The sequence below is a fragment of the Falco rusticolus genome, chromosome 18, assembly GCF_015220075.1.
Source record: "Falco rusticolus isolate bFalRus1 chromosome 18, bFalRus1.pri, whole genome shotgun sequence".
Taxonomy (NCBI): Eukaryota; Metazoa; Chordata; class Aves; order Falconiformes; family Falconidae; genus Falco; species Falco rusticolus.
In genome coordinates this window covers 1,630,431-1,647,426 of record NC_051204.1, presented here as the reverse complement: position 1 = coordinate 1,647,426, position 16,996 = coordinate 1,630,431, and the positions used below count along the sequence as shown (strand labels likewise).

The window sequence follows — 16,996 nt, the reverse complement described above, 5'->3', positions numbered from 1 at the left end:
GCTCACAGCCACCAGCCTGCTCTTCACATCCAGGGCAAGCTGGTCCGAAGCTGGTCCGAGATGGTCCAAAGGACCATCTGACAACTCCCTGGTGCCTGCAAGAAAGGAGCTGAACGTTCCAGCATGGTCCCTAGGGAATATCCTTTGCTGTGGCCGTTTGCCTACCTACAGCAGAGACAGCAGCCTCCCTGATCCCCACCAGCCCGGGGAATATTCCCAGCAGCAGTCTCTCCTTCCCTCAGCCTTTCCTTCCTCTCCCAGCTTGCACTGGGTAGGTAGAAAAACCCAGTGCGGGGTTACTGGAAACTGTCTCTCAACTCAGGAGCAAGACACAACCCCCTCCCTGGGGGGGCTGCCCAGATGGATATCTCAGGAATGCAGGTTTCCCCATGAGTAGCAAGCATCACATGCACAAAACTGGGGGTTAGAGCATCACTGCTGTAATAAGTGATAGAAAATCATCATCGGCATCACTGAATCATCACCCTGCTGAACAATCCAGTGAGACAGGAGCCAAGATCTTGCTGAAAAACATCACTCGGATGTGGCCTGAGGGGGACCCCTGGTTGCACACTCAATAGCTGGAAAATCTCAAGCCTGGATATGCCTGGACAGAAAGCAAAGAGAAATTATTCTGAGCGTGGCCGTGAAACACTGCAGAGAGCTGGAGCTGTTGTGGCACACAGCTCGGAGGAGGGGCAGACCGGAGGTTTTCTCGGCACAGAAGTTGCGTGCTGTTCTCTGGGTTTATTGTGTTTAATGGAAGCGCGCGTGTCTTTTCTGCAAGACAAGTGCAATTACAAGAACGTACCTGCTCAGGCATTTATTCCTCCTCCTGATAGAAAAAACCATGGAAGGACCAGAATACACGAGCTACAATAGCAGTGTTAACAATTCACCTACACCTCTTCCCCAGCTTCCGAGAGTACTTTGCAAATGGGAACTCCGTACCTACCTACCTGATCTGCAAGAAAATAAATGCACAACACATTGCCCTGTTCCTGGTGACTTAACTGCCCTTGCTTGATCTCTAGAAATAGTTTGCCACGTGAATTCACCGGCGGTAGCTGCGCTTGACTTCAACCCCCTGCAAGAGGTACTGTTACAGATTGGTTTGAAACATGGGAGGAAAATATGCTGCAATTAATTGTACCAACAAACAGCCAACGGCACACGAAATGGAGGAGTAATCTTAGGCTTAGAAGCATCCTTCCACATTTAACAGCATTCCAAAGTGGAAGGGAGGCAGACGGTTTAGTTAGGGATGCTGTTTAGCCTGCAGGCACTTGCAGAAGCTATCTGGGGTATGCGGAGCTGGCAATAGCTGTGGATGCTCAGGTACGCTGTGTACCTGACTTGCAAATAAGCAAGGCTATCAAAATGTTTTTTTGCGTGAAGACATTTGTAGAAAAATGTATTTAGTTTTAATTCCTTCCAAATGGGAATGATGGATGTTCTTGTCTCTGCACAAAATCACAACCCGTGTCATTCTCTGAGGCAGGCTAAAAGAAATTGCCTTCCTTATTTAATTTTTAATCAATTTAAAAAATAAATCTTTAATAATAAACATAAACCGGGCAGGCAGTCCTCACCCCAAGGAGCAGACAATTTTACCATCGATATGAGCAGGGGTGTGTGAAGGCTGCACCGATGTGGTGTTGCAGGGGCTCAGAGCTGGGCAGGCGGCTGCTCCCACCCATGGCTCGAGGAGCACAATGCAAAGCTGGGGCCAGCTCGAGCATCCCTCATCCTGCAGGACAGGCTCACAGCTGCACCGCTGACCCGCTCCCGCTGCCGGGAATCAGGCACACGCAGAGCTGCTTGGTGGGAGGGGGAACTCCGTGGAGTTCCATGGAGATCCGCTCTTCTGGGAGTGGATCTTGGCGAAACAAAGCAGCATCACCTCTATATGGATTTTGGGGTCTTCTCCTCATCCTCCTCAGCATGTCCACATGTACTTCATCTTTGGTGATGGATATAATGGAGAGTGTCTGGTCCCTGGGAGGGGGTGGGCAGGGCAGCTCCCACCCACGCCGCCTGTCCTGTGCATGCCATGGGGCGGAACAGCAGCATCCCTGCTTTCTTCCCAAGGAAATCAGCTGCTGGCTCCCTTCAGGCTGGAGGCTGAGCGCTACCACCACAGACGTGATGGGACCAGATGGATAACCCTGGTGGTGCAGCGAAGAAGCAGTATTGCTGCTCACAGCCTCCTGCTTGCGGGGCAGAGCAGAGGGCACAGCGGGAGCAAGGCTGGAGGGCTCCATACAGGAGCTCTTTGCGTTTTCCCACCTCTCCTGGAGAGCCATGAGCCTCAAGGGCAAAAGAAGCCACACCAGGATGGTTGGGAACTAATCAGAATAGCAGAGCCCAGCAAAGGGAGGTGTTCAAATGGTTTAAACTTGTACTTTTCCTGCCCTTTCCCAAGCTCAGGAGGGAAGAATGAGATTGATGCCATTTGTCTGGGCCTTTGCTTAAAAATAAAAGGATGTCTCCACTCTCTCAGTCCCTCTTCCACATTCCCACTTGCTGTCTGAGAGATGGGGTGCAGGCATTATATTGCAGAAACCACCCAATGCCACGAGGCTCTGGTCCCCCCCCAGATCCCCTGTGTAGCCCATATTGTACACACAGCACTGTATTCCAAAGCCATGCCTGAATAATAAACCAGCATGAGTGTCCCTGACTTTCTCAACAATGTGGTGGTTAAAAAACTGGGATGCAGAACCTGTGCTCCCAGCAGGTTGATTCATGCATCTATAGGTAGAGACATGCATGTGCATGTGCAGTGACCCACACACTCAGCAGAAGAAAGTCTCTCCAGCAAATGCAAGGAGGGAGATGAATGCTTTACATAATTCAGGAAAAAAAACCAACACACTATAAAACAGATTGTTCTTGAAACTGAAGAACTAAAGAAGTTGGTTGGTTTTTTTCCAAAGGATGCAGGCATTTTGTCTTCTAACCTCTCCTTGCTCTGTCCCAGGCTCCTTAGGTCTCCCACCAGGCAAAAGCAGAATAAAACAGGGGCAGTAACATCCTCATCCATGTACGTACTTTCACACAGACGCAGATCTACCCCTGGGTGGTTTCTCCATGTCCCATGGGTAGCACAGCTCTGTGCATACTGATTTTTCCTTTGTTGTGCTGTCCGTACTGCCAGAGAAGTGTAAGCTGTGTTGTCACTGCCAGCCTGCTTTAGGAGAAAGTGGGGCACATATGTTTGTTGGACAGCTGGTTGCTGTCAGACAAAATGTATAATACCATTGTTGACCCTGCTTTTCCTTGGTGGGCTTGAGTCTGGGTCTGTCCCAGCTGCCAGTTTTGATGAAACTTGTAGAAACCAAAGTTTTTTTGAGACTTCTGCTCTTTCAGAGGGAGATAAAATTGCTGAAACCTTTTATTATCAGGAAATAAGGCTAAACCTGAGCCACCTCCAGAAAGCTCAGAGGATGGCCGATCAGAAAGCATCTTGCTCTGAAACCTGGAACTCGTTTGAAAACAGCGTATGAATTCCCCCTACTCAGGGAAAGGCAGATATGAGTATGTAACTTGGGGTTCGCCCTGCCTAACATCAGGTGATCCCAGGTTTTCCTTCAAACCCCGTGTAAAATAGAGCCTGGGGTGCACCTAACCTACAGGTGCAAGGTGTGGAGGCTGCATGTTGTGGAAAGTTCCCCAGCTCTGGGTGACTTTTTCCATTACTGAATTCAGAACTAGCTGAAAATCAGAATATCCATTTAATGAGACATTCTAGGGTTTCAAGATTATGTTTTGCTGTGAGATTATTATTTTTTTTAATCAACTTCATGGAAAATAGAAATGCTTTAAGACAAAAAGCTTTCATTTTTCTCATGGGAAATCTCATCCCAGTCAGTGTAACTATAAGAAAGCAACTTTTTTTTCATTCAGAAAGCATTTTCTGATGGAAAGTTTGCAATGGAAATGTTCAGACCAATTCCAGGCTCATCAATCTGTGTTTCAAAAACCCATGCTTGCTTCTGATCTGAATTGTTTTTCTTCGAGCCAGCCTCAGGGCTCTGCTTCCTCATACCATAAACACAGTTTTCTACAATTTCTGTCTCATCTTCCCACTTCCTCAGCTGCTCGCCCCTGTTCCTGTTTCCCCACCTCATTTAACCTGCCACTTCGCACCCTGCACCGCACCCCAAGATGCACCACGCGGACTGAGAAGGAGGAGCTGGGAGCTAAGGCTCAACCCACTACCATGTGCCAGCAGAAGCAGAGATGTAGCACAAGCTTCTGAACACTGATGTACCCAGCAGAGAAACAGGTTTTAGAAACTTTAGAGTCATATAAGCACTATAGAAGACCCTTGCACGTGTTTCTAGTGTCATGCATGCACACCTTAGAAAAATCCTTTCCCCCTTGATCTCTTTTTCCCTGGAGAGGTGCAGATGTACAGAGGCATCATCATAGGACAGACTTCTAAAGGTCTTTCTTTTTGTACTAAGTGATAATGAGAAGGATTTTTCCAGGATGGATGCAATTGTGGGGGCTAACAGTGTGATCTCATTCTCATTAATGTCTTTAGGAGGCAAACTCCGCTGAGGTTCAATGGAAATAGGATTGTTTTTTCATCCTGGGACTTGCTTTCTCCCACAGCTTATCCTTGACAGCCATATATACCATTGCATCTTCTCACTCAGGGCATTCCTCCGCCGTCATTTGCATCTCTGCAATTACACACGCCCTATAAGGAGCTCGTCGCGGTCGGTGTAGAGCAGCAAACGGCACTCATAATAATTCAACCGCAATGCCTTGTCTTTGCCTTGACAGAAACAAATTCATTTGTTATTCATGCGGATGTCACATGTATTTCAGGAGATGCTCCATCATAATTTAGCATTAGTTAATGGCCACTTAGAGTGTTCCTGGAGCATCTGTGGAAGGGATGGTGGCTGTGGGATTCATTGCCAGGGTGGAGTATGAAAAACGCAGTTGAATCAACAAGTATGAAGCTTAACATCTGGCACAGAAACTCCTTCCCTTAATGAGGGCATGATATCGACCCCCTGTCTCGTCACGCTACTGATGAAAACTGTTCCAACTTTTTACATAAAGATTGGTTTAGATGGGAATATTGTTTGAGAAGCTACCGCTGCAGCAGTTTTCACAAAACCTTCTGGGAAAATACTTTGTTTCTTTTCATTAAAAAAAAGAAAGAATCCCCAAACATTAAATGCATCAAAAAAACCCAACCCAATCACACAACAGGACTGTGACTGCTGTAACCAGCCATCACCTCCCTAGCAAAAGAGGAGACATGCTATGTTCTGGGAGATGTAATCCAACCAGTGTGCCCAGATTGAAACAGCGGTATGATGAACCAAAACTGCAGTTCCTGACAGAATTCACAGCAACGTTCTTCAGCGAAAAAGAAACATGGTGGTGGCAAAAATTCTGTTCTATTCCAAGGCCCCCCTCCACTAAACCATCACTTTCCAGATGGCACAGGGTCCCTCCCATCTCCTATCACCCATGTGAGGTCAGACCGAAGCCTCTCTGATATCCTTGTCGAGCTCTCACAGGTTTTTCCATCACTCTATCGAGGTGACAGCGCTGCTGCCGCTTCGTGCGTGGTGTGCAGAGGTGGATCACACATGCTGCTCGCCCAAAGCACTGCAGCTGGTGGTGGCAGGAATACAGAGGCTCTCGTGGACACCTCTCTCCCTCTACCATCCATTTTAGTGCCAGGGAGCAGTGGAGTGTGCTGCTGAAAGTTGAGCTAATTAAGGGTTAAGCTTACATTAATTCCTCCCACTGGTCATTAACTGTCCTCTGCAATTAATTTAGTCCTTTATTCTCCTGCCTATGGCATACTGCAGTGATGTTTTCTTGCTTGCCATTGAGTGATCCCACATGACAATGACACTCTCCTGGCTGCTGCACCAGGGCTCCAGCTTATCATTTTCTATTTGAACTGGGGGAAGTCAGTCACCTGTCACGGGGGCAGAGATGTGAGCCCTTAAATTATTCCGCTCATAGTACATGCAGTTAAGTCACTGGAGAGCATTTGCTTGAGTTTATTTATTCTCTTCTCTTGGCCTAAGGTTAATTTCCCTCAAACATTCAGGTGAACAAACAGTTTGACTCACTGTTATGGGATTCAGCCCCATGAAGTGAAGTCCTTGTGTGACTGTCCTCCTCTGCACCAGCATGGGATTTCAGAAAGCTTGGGAAGAACATGAGTGAAACATGAAACAAGAAAATGTCTGAATGGGCTGGTCTGACTTTCTTCCTCCAACAATGACAAAAAGAAGGCAAACACATTTTTAATTCTTTTAATTTCATGCCCACCTTTATGTTACATTCATTTATATATCAGTCTTCAACATCGTTGAAACAGCATTGTGAAGATTCAGATTTATAAAGCAGGTGAAACTTCATCCCACTCAAAGTTTTGGCCCTTAACCTGTTTGGATTGGTTTTGTTGTTGGGTTTTTTTTCAGATACGGGAGGAGGACAAACTCAGAACTGCCGGTTTCCTTCAGGACAAACCCCGTTTCCCAACAAACTCACACTGGAAGTGAGATCTGAGCAAGCTTTGGACCAACTGAGAGGGAAGCCTGAAGGCTCCGTGTGAAGCTCTCACTACCGGGGCAGAGCCTGGAATGACCTTCTCACGCAACGTCAAACTGATCTGAAGAAGCACCCGAGGAGCAGATAAGGTTTGGCTCGGTCATTTTCCCTCCTGATATTCTTTCAGATTCCAGTCCCTGAGGAAATCACAATGCAGAAGGGGCTCATCTGACAGAAGCCACCAACTGAGCAACCTCTACTGCAGGTGGGACAGGCCTGATGGTCCAGGTTCCCCTGCCACAGGCTCCTCTCTGGAAATCAAACCAAGTGCAGATTAAAACTCCTTTCATCCAGCTCACCCCGAGCAAATCCATGCACGTTTTCCATTACCGTTCACCTCTTCACGCTCCCTGACTTTTCACACAGGCTAAATCCTTTCTTCAACAGCAATAAATGATCAAAACAATTCAGCTTTTCTTCAAATCATGGAATGTGCTTCAGTTGTAAATATTCATGGCTGGATGGAAATTGTTTCTTGATGGGCCCTGGGCATACTGCTGTCACTCTGCTTAAATGACTCACAGGCTCTTTTAACTCCAAGGGGCAATTTTGTTTGCCTGGTGCTGGTCTCATAGATTAATCCGTGGCAGACGAAGTCAGACATGTCCACCTTATTTTCCATCTTAGCTTGTCGAGCTTGTGATCCCTGAGAGGTTTCCTCACAGCTATTCACAGGTCTGGAAACCCCAACGAGCTTTTAGAAGACCATTCAGGTTATGCTTTTCCCTCAGTAAAGCAAGGACAATTAAGGCTTTTTTTTCCTCAACTTCCCAAAAGATGCAGGTGGCAAAATAGCCACTGACTTTCGCAGCCTGCACGTATAGCCACAGCTCGTGTTCTCCTCCCTCTGCATTCTCCAGCTCACAGCTGTGCTCGTCTCTAGGCAAGAAAGTGTTTCATGGGTCTGGTTTCCCGAAGACTTCTTCCTATGGAAAACTGCATGAAGGCTCATGTCAGCCCAGCAGGCAAAATTCTTTCTATATATTTTTGAGTACTTAATATGGTCAGTATAGCTGCGGCAGCAACACGTGCAGCTGGCACCCTGCTTGGGTCCACCTTACCATGGCAGCTGAGCGATATATCGTCCTTTATCGCCCGCACACCAACCATATGTCCCCTGACAGCCAATTCGGGCATAATCCTGCTGCGCCAGCCAAGCTGAGTCCAACCAGCACTCCAGGTACAAATCCCATTAACAAATGCTTTCCTGAAGGTGCTGGAGGGCCTCGCAGATGCCAGGTCCTGCTGGAGGCGATGAAGATGCCTCAGCTGACCTCGCCACCCCTGCTGCTGTGCAGCCAGCTGCACTCCTCGGGACCTGCAGGGCACAATTTCTCAGTCGAGAGGAGCTGAATGATGGACTTGAGGTTTTTTTGAGGGAATCTCTGCTGCCTCCTTCTAAAGTGAATGTGTGTGGTTTCCAGAGATGGAAAAGGACAGGGGCTTGCTCAGAGAAACTGTGATGGGCTCATTATGGAACCAGAACCACGACTGCCTCAGATGCTCGGTGTGGAGCTGTCAACAACTGTGCATTTTAGGCCAATTTTTTCCTGTAGGTCAGTAATGCAAACTCGAACTTGTATGCAAGGCTCACAGTGGGGAAGGCAACCATCTTCCAAAGCTGGCTCTGATCTTGCATGCTTGCATTGAAGGTGAACAGGGAATTACACACGAGTGGAGACCAGTGATGAGCAGTGCTCATCAGGGCTCAGTATCTGGACCAGTGCTGTTTAACCTTTGTCAGTGACATGGACAGTGGGATTGAGCGCAGCCTCAGCAAGTTTGCCGATGACACCAAGCTGTGTGGTGCGGTCGACATGCTGGAGGGAAGCGTTGCCACCCAGAGGGACCTTGACAGGCTTGAGATGTGGGCCCATGAGAACCTCATGAAGTTCAACAAGGAAAAGTGCAAGGTCCTGCACACGGGTCAGGGCAATCCCAAGCACAAAACCAGGCTGGGTGGAGAATGGAGTGAGACCCATCCTGAGAAAAAGGACTTGGAGGTGTTGGTTGATGAGAAGCTCAGCATGAGCTGACCATGTGTGAAAGCCAACCATGCCCTGGGCTGCATCACCAGCAGCGTGGCCAGCAGGACGAGGGAGGGGACTGTTGCCTTTTACTCCACTCTGGTGGGACCCCACCTGCAGCACTGCCTCTGCTCTGAGGCCCCCAACATGAGAAGGACATAAAACTGTTGGAGCAAGATCAACAAAGATGGTCAGAGGGCTGAAACACCTCTCCTGTGAAGACACACTGAAAGAGCTGGGGTTGTTCAGCCTGCAGAAGAGAAGGCTCTGGGGAGACTTTATAGCACCTTCCAGCACCTAAAGGGGCCAACAAGAAAGCTGGAGAGGGACTTTGTACAAGGGCATGTAGTGATAGGACAAAGGGGAATGGCTTTCCACTGAAACAGGGGAGGTGCAGATTAGCTATTAGGAAGAAATTCCTCACTGCGAGGGTGCTGAGGCACTGGCACAGGCTGCCCAGAGGAGCTGTGGCTGCCCCATCCCTGGAAGTGTCCCAGGCCAGGTTGGACGGGGCTTGGAGTGACCTAGTCCAGTGGAAGGTGCCCCTGCCCATGGCAGGGGGATGGAACAAGATGGTCTTTAAGGTCCCTTCTAACCCAAACCATTCTGGAATTCTATGAAAAAAATGAGTCTCCCCCCAAAACAGCAAAAGGGGATAAGACCCAGCAGGTATGCAACTGCTTTTTATTATAGAAACATAAAATAATTCAGGTTGGAAGGGACCTCAGGAGGCCACCCAGGCCATCACTGAAGCCAGACCTGTTTTCTCCTTTAATCAAGTGAGAATTCCTACTTCTTTTTATGATGACTGGTTTTGACTTTTGCCCATTTCTTCCGTGGGGATCATGGACATTGAACCATAGTGGTCGGGACCTTGCAAGGAGTGTTTAGATCAAATGCGCAGAGTGGCTTACAGCAGTCACATCATGCTTTTTCACAGGGCATCACTGCACTTGGTCAGAAAAGCACCAGGATTCTGCAAGAGGGAACATCTGGGAGAATGTTATTTATCATTTGTCAAGAAGTCTCCAAGGGACACTTGCATGAGGTGTATGGAAGAAGCTCAGGACAAGATGTGTTGTCCCAATTTACCTGTCCAGATGGAAACTGTGCTGGTTTTTTTATACATTCCTTGTCTTTCCTGGCATTCACTTACAGTTTTGAGCATGACTAGATTTAATTCTGGCTCATATAGAAAAAGCACAAGTACTTTTGAACACTTTCACCCTTCACCCACCGCAGACAGAAAGCTGTACCCAGGAGACCCCCTTCCAAGACCAGTTGTCAAAGAGACCCTGTGAGATGAAACCTGTTGGCTGTGGACAGCCATGGGCTGAGGAGGCACCAGGTCATGGTGGCTGGAAGACATTTATCATCCTTGTTCTCTGTTTTTTTTACAACCTTGCCCCCCCAACAGCTTTCTAGCACTTCTCAGTGCCTCTCTGGGAGAAAGGCTATTCCCTCCCATTTTACAGGTAGGAGAGTTGAGGTGCAAGAAGCTGGACTTGGAGGTACTTCCAAGGCAAAGGAAAGCCTCATGTAATTCCCAGGAAAATTCTGATAAAGTCTTGCAGCCCCCAAACATCAGCTCTGTCCTTGCAGCTCTAATGACATCCTCTTGCTCAGCATTTCTTCCTCATCTCAAAGGCAGCGTCTGCACTTTGTTGCAGCTCCAGATGCTCTTTGGAGTGCAGATCCCTTGGCAGATGTGGTGCGGATGGGGGGGACAGAGGAGCTCTGCCTTGGCCTCCTGATGAATGACTGTGATGAATGGGAATCACTTAGAAGACAAGAGTGGTTCTTGCGCTCCTTCCAACGAAGTGGCCAGGTGCATGGCATAAGCCGAGGCCACGGGCAAGGGGAGGCTGAGCCCACAGCTGGCTCTCACACACGAAATGCTTTGCCTTTCATCCTCCACCGCCCTCCTTGTGCCTCATCTCCCTTTGCATTCAAAACCCTCTGATCTCTCGCTGTCCCTAATACTTTGGCTGTGAACGTTTCTGAGATATCGCAGATCTTTAGATTATTTGCCATCTCAAACCCCTAGTGAGGGATGGGAGTGTGACTGCTGAAGAAATGGCTCAAACCAGAACAAAACCACAGATCTTTTAGAAGAAAATTAAAGAGGAGTTCATCAGTGTGCTGCTCAGGTCTTGAGTCAGACTGATGCCTCAGATGTAGAGCACCAATGTCCCAAGTAAATGAGCTGCAGCCACACTTCTGAAGGCTCTATCCTATGGGAGCTGTTTCACCCAGGGTGAATATTTTCAGATTAAAGGGCTTAAAACTGGGTTTGCCATGAAAAGACCCCACCGAAGTTCTACAGCCTTCTCTTCATTAGATTTTAACTCCAGTAACCATTCAAGACCCAGGAAGTTTTTTTTCATGAACAGATGTTCATCCCAAATGGCATCATCCCATGAAACTTTCTGGTGAATTTTAAAGCATTATCCTACCATTTTGTAATAAATAAAGGAAATACAAACCCCACCAGCACCACGGGGAAGCACCACCATGCTCATTTTACAGCTAAATGCTTAAGGGAGAGAGAAACTTTGTGTAGCCAAACGCTGGGTAGGACAAAGGTCTGCATTTCTCAAGGGCATGGTTTGGGTGTCAGCCAAGATACGTGACCCAGGAACAACGCACTTCATTTCAGACACCCAGCTAAGAAACCACCACCAGCAACACGCTGCCCCTGCGCTGCCTCCCATGCCAAAGCCCACGTGCTGGAACGCAACAGCCCGGGCAAACTCCCGATGTTATCGTGCAGACTGGGAAGGCTGCGCAAGGATGTGGTCTCCTAGTGGAAGAACCATCTATTTGTGTAAAAGGTATCACAGAACTGCAGATCTCATTATGGCATCTCAGATCCTGGAGCAAACTTTGGAAAAAGTCACAATTTCCCACAAAAAAATGCTAAAAAGAAAGAAGTAATGTTTTTCCAAATCCAGCAGCTATCACCCTGGTGGTTTTTTTCCTTGATGAAAGTGGAAATTGCATCATAAGAGATGAGAATGGACTAATTAGCCCAAAAAGCAAAAGCTATTTACTAAATGCTGGCCTCACGGGCACACGAGAGAATGGGAGAAAAAAAAATGCATGGAAAAAGACAGATAGATTGACAGAAACTTGTGTCTCAAAATAGGAATATTCACATGAGATACTCTCCATTATGCGGACACTGTCAGTAGGCATGTGTATTGAAAATAAATGAGTTATATCCTTTGATTGTCATGGCCACTGAAAATAAATAGACATCTGGCAACTAAGGCATAGCAGGCTCAATCTAAGTTATTGTGTTACCTCTGAAATGAATTGGATGTGCGAGGAAGCACACGCTACACATTCCATTTAGCAAATGACCCAACTGAAAAATAGGCTCGTACACCAGGACGCACACCCACTGCCATCAGCTGAGCACCTCTGGCAGGGCTCACCTGCTGGGGCTAATTGTCTCAGCCAGGTGGGACTGATGTAGCCCGTTCCCCTGGCTGCTCATATTCTCTGTATCCGCTCCCAGTTCATCCCATCAGTCATTCTACATTTACCCCATGGGCTGAAAGGGTTTTCATAGGCTTTTCTCCCCTGCTGCCCCATGCATTTGCTGTGCCACATGCACAAATCAATCCCCTGCCATTGCCCAGTTCATCCCATGCTGGAGCAGCACAGGAGCACAAACCACACCACCAGGCCAGGGAAGAGGCTTTGCTCCAGCACACCCACAGACATCCCCCGAAAATCCCAGCCACGTGTCTAGGGCTGACAAGCCACAGCTTTACCGCGCTCAGCAGCAGTAGGATGGGATGACCTTAATGTCTTGTCAAGCAGCATGAGCACAGCTTCTCCCGAAAAATGCCATCTGCGAGGTCATTTTCAACCGAGACCTCCTGGGAGGAGCAATGCAGAAAAAAAGGAGGGGATTTCCTCGTCTGCTGCTGTTATCAGGTTTCCCTCCTCCAAACACTTGAAGGGAAGGGAATGGGTTTGCTAAAGCCTGTTCGTGTTCTGCCAATTTTCTATTCTTCATTGCTTTGCCTACAGCAGAGGTCTGCATTATCTTATCTGCTGCTCAGCACATCGCCATGCCAGCTCAGGAATCTGCACATGCTCTGCGAGGACCTTGCTGTTCCCTTCGGATGTATCTCTGCAGGAAAGCTTAGGGGACTTGCTCCTCAGAGCAGACCATAATATGAGGAAACGTCTGAGAAGCATTAGACATTATCCTGGGGAGAAGGGACAGGGAGTGTAAGGAAAGCACAGCTCAAATCCTGTTAATAAAGGAGTGACAGAGAACTGAAGCGGGGAAGCAGAGGAGGAAGGAGGGTAAAGTCACATTTTTGAAATGCCAGGACGCTGCCATTGCGGCTTCTGCTTTCCCAGGTGGCAAAAGCAACCTGTGCATTGTTCAGGGGACACGCCGCACACAACACCCCCCTCTGCATCCAGAGGGACCACTGCCCAAGCCGGCAACACTGCCCTAACTTCTCCAGCAGTGCCTTGGCACAGAGCTAACTGCTTTGATGCAGCCTCCCACTGCAAAACTCCTGCCTCTTCTGCTCCCAGGTGCATGAATTTGGGGAGTACAGAAACAGAGCCGGAGTTGTTCACCACGATGACGTATTACAACACTGCTCTGGGATTTACACCCTCTGCTTCCTGACAGGATAGAAACCAGGCTTCAGAGATGCTGCTTCTCCTCCTTCTCCAAGGGGTAATGCAGCAGGATGGATGGGCTGTCAGCCTATATGCAGTTGCAACAGGTCGTTGGTGATTAAATGCAAAATTCATCCAGGACATGAGGTTCTGATTCAGCCCGGAGGCAGTTCAAAGACCTTTACAGCATGCTCCCTGTGGAACGACCTACTCATCTTTCAAGCCCTTTTTGCTGCCTTTTATCTCTGAGAGCTAAAATCTGGAAGGAAAACAGGGGTGTTGCGTCCCTTTTGACGGATGCTCCCTGGATTGCCGTAACCTAGGGGACCACCTGGAGGTCGGTGAGCCTGGAACACTTGGCTGTGTTAGAGGCACCACGGGCAGTGCCGGGAAGGGGTCTGCAGCATCAGCTAGGGGCTGCTTGGCAGCGTGGGCTGAAGTATTTCACGCCCGGTTGCTGGATCCCTACAGTACTTTGACAAGGACAAGCACTGTCAGTCTGTAATACCCTGTTTCTAGCTGGCCCTAACCTGCTTTAGCAGAGCAAGGATTTATTCAGCAGACCGGGAATGTTTAGTCTTTCTGGAAACTACTGTATCCCTCATGGAAAAAATAAAAATCAAAATCATTGTTTTAAAAGCAGCTGCCTCAAAAAACTAAATGGCCAGGGACATGACACCCCATTATGTTCCAGGGAGGCTGCCAAGAGCTCCTGTCTTATCTGAGAACAGGACCTGCTTTTTTAAGTCCTGCAGATGTTTTGAACATGCTGTTTCCTTGCTGGCTGGGGGGCTTTTGCTTTTGGCTGGTGTTTAGTGAACGATCAGGAAGCCCCCCGGCAGAAAACTTCCCTCTCCTCGCACCCTCACTAGGGTTAGGGGGACGCCTGTCCACCCTGTTGGGATATGTCCTCCCCCCAACTCTCCTGTCCCCTGGACTTTTGCATGCATTGCTCTTTTTCTATCCCATTCTCCAGACTTAGTCACACACGGCTTTTCTTTAGCCAGCTCTTCTCCTAGTGACTTTCTTGCTACCTTCCTACGACTCTTATGACCCAGCCTCTGCCCAGACCTGCCCAGGGAGCAGAAGCAAAGGAGCAGTTTGCCTGGATATCCAGTTTGAAATGGGCAAGGCATCGGGATTATGCACAGGCAATAACTGAGACATAAAAGTATATATTCCTGCTCAGACATTTAAGGAGAGCACAGTCCGGGTGATGGCAATGACTTTGTAGCATGAGTCGGTTGGGCTGATTTGCTGGGAGATCCAAAAGCAACAGAGCAAGAAAATATTCCCATCTCCTAAAAACAGACGAAGATCCTCTGTTGACAAACCAGACCACCACAAAACCTGCCATGGCACCTGCCTGTCCGTGCAGGACGTAGAGCAGCGAGCAGAACAAGCAGCGTCGCTCCCAGAGAAACAACCGCCTGAAAGCTGCAGCGTTGCTGACTCCAGGATTCCCGACCCCCCCGGCCAGCACAGTTGGTGCAAAGGGACTGGCCAGCGTGGCCTGCGAGCAAAGGGCAACTCAGCCCAGTCCCCAGCCAGCACCCCCACATCTCTGCCAGGATGTGACCCAAGCCACCAGCCTGCGGGGTGCAGACCCCTCTACAGCCGCTCGCCCAGCCCAGCCCCCTCACCGCCCCAGCAGCACACAGGGGGCATCACTGCTGCCAGGCAACCTACTTTTTATTTTTATTTTAAGCTGATGCTTTTTGCCAGCCAAACTATCCAGGCCAGCCTGCACTGCCATCAGGGTGTCAGCCAGAAGCTGTAAACTGAGCAGCGTCTGCTTCCTCCAGGATCCTCAGGCTAAGCAGCTCGCTCCACCTCCCCGCCAGCCTGGGAGCAGTGCTGAGCCTCATTTCTTTTCCTCTTCTTCTCCTTCCCTCCCCCCTTCTGTCTAACACACCACCAGGAAGGGACCCAGCTGGTGCCCACACCGTGCAGCAAACTAGGATTTATGAACCGTGACCACCAGGAACAAGCAGAAATTTTTCCCCTTCCACGATGCATTGGGTCTCAGACCCAATACACACGATTTTAGCGAGGCTACAAACACCCGGGGAAATACAACTGGCTAATGGACATCACTCAGACCATCCCTGAGCGCCTGCCTTTCTTGCTGGCCTCTTTCCAGCCCCCTCTACTTTCTTCAGCCGGCTAACATTCACTAGCCATAACAAGAGACCCCCAAGCCCCCTCTGATGCTCAGCAGGGCCCGTCTGATGCCCTGCTCTGACACCAAGCAGCTGTGGGCCTTATGCAGGATGGAGGCTGGACCTGCTGCGAGCCCCTTGCAGGGCTGGCCCCACATAACCCCCCAGCAGGACTCCAGCAAACAAACTTCAACTCAACAGGCTGCCTCCTCCTCCTCCTCCTCCTCCTCAGCCGTGCCAGAGCCCAGCAGACACCATTCACTCATTGTACCGTGCCCACACGGGTGGGCCAGTGACCTCCGGTGTTGTCCTGGTCCTACAACACCACCACCGTCCACACACCCAGAGAAGGGAAAAGCAGAGTGTCTGCTCATACTCACAGTTTTGAAGTCCTCATGGTTGCACTCTTGGCCTTTGAATTTGCAGTACAGCATCATATCCTTCAGGTCATGGCCAACCCGGGCCAGGAACTCCTGCATGTTGAAAACTTTTGGTTTATACTGCTTAAAGTTGGCCTTTTCTTGGAGGATGGCTAAGACGGCTGGGTCAGCCAGGTGAGGGTTTGGGATCTGCAGGTTGACATCAAGCAGAGCCAGGAGCTCCCCAGCGTGGTACAGGTCGTTGGTGGTGAGCCGGGAGAAGCGAAACTCGTTGAGGTTACAGATGGTGACAGCGGGGAAGACCAGGCTGTTAGCCACGACCTCGTCCACTTTGGTCACGTGCTGGTAGGAGAAGTAGAAAGCCACCCGGTCCGAACTCTCCACCAGGAGGAGACCCAGCGAGCCCACAAAGGCCAAGGTCCAGAGCAGGCGCCGGATGGTCACCGGCCCATAGACGAAGACGTGACGGATCCCGTGGAGCGTGGAGGTGTTGGCAAAAATCTGGATGCTGGAAGGCTGCAGGCTGCCCATGCTGCCCTCGCTGGTGCTGTCCTTCAGATCCATCAGGGACAGTTAGTTAAATCCTGGCACTGCTTTTTGGGTCAGTCTGTAGCTGGAACTGGGCTCTGGATCTCTCCCCTCCCCTCTCGAAAGTAATTAAACCCTCTTAGGGGCGGGAGATAGAAGGAGAGTCTCAGGCCAGCTGCTTCAAGTTTATCCCACAAGCTCAGCAGTAGCTTCAGCGGGGTAAATATTTATATAAAATCCATTCAAACTCTGGCTCTTGATTTCCTCGGTGCGATAAGAAGGGCTGGTTTTATTTAGGGAGACACCAAGGTGATGTGGAAGAGATGTGGGTGGGCAGGCAAAGCCGAGCCAATGGAAATAAAGTCCTCCCCCTACACACACACACATGCACACACACACACACACACACGCCGAAGGAAGATGAGATGAAGTGAGAGAGCTTAAAACAAGTCGAGGCAGCTCGCAAGCTGTTAACTAGTGCGGAAAGCCCAAGGATGCAGCTTCCCGGAGCTGATGTCTTGCACAGCAGCAGGGCTTTCAGACCGATCGGGTGATGCTCTCTGTGCTCCAGGGATGCGAGCCGCTGGATTTAGGCATCTCTCCTCCTCCCCACCCTTCCATTTTGGGCAGGGCTTGAAGAAAT

The 16,996-nt window shown here is 49.3% G+C and overlaps 1 protein-coding gene across 1 annotated transcript in view; it reads right to left on the bottom strand.

Annotated features, from left to right (window-relative positions):
* Nucleotides 1-16,616, bottom strand: part of LOC119158897 (acid-sensing ion channel 2-like) — a 44,165-nt gene extending 27,549 nt beyond the window's left edge. Inside the window, exon 1 of the mRNA XM_037411332.1 lies at nucleotides 15,826-16,616. Within this exon, the coding sequence (XP_037267229.1) occupies nucleotides 15,826-16,389 (564 nt within the window). The 5' untranslated portion in view covers nucleotides 16,390-16,616. The remainder of the gene's footprint in view (nucleotides 1-15,825) is intronic.
* Nucleotides 16,617-16,996: the final 380 nt, after the last annotated feature.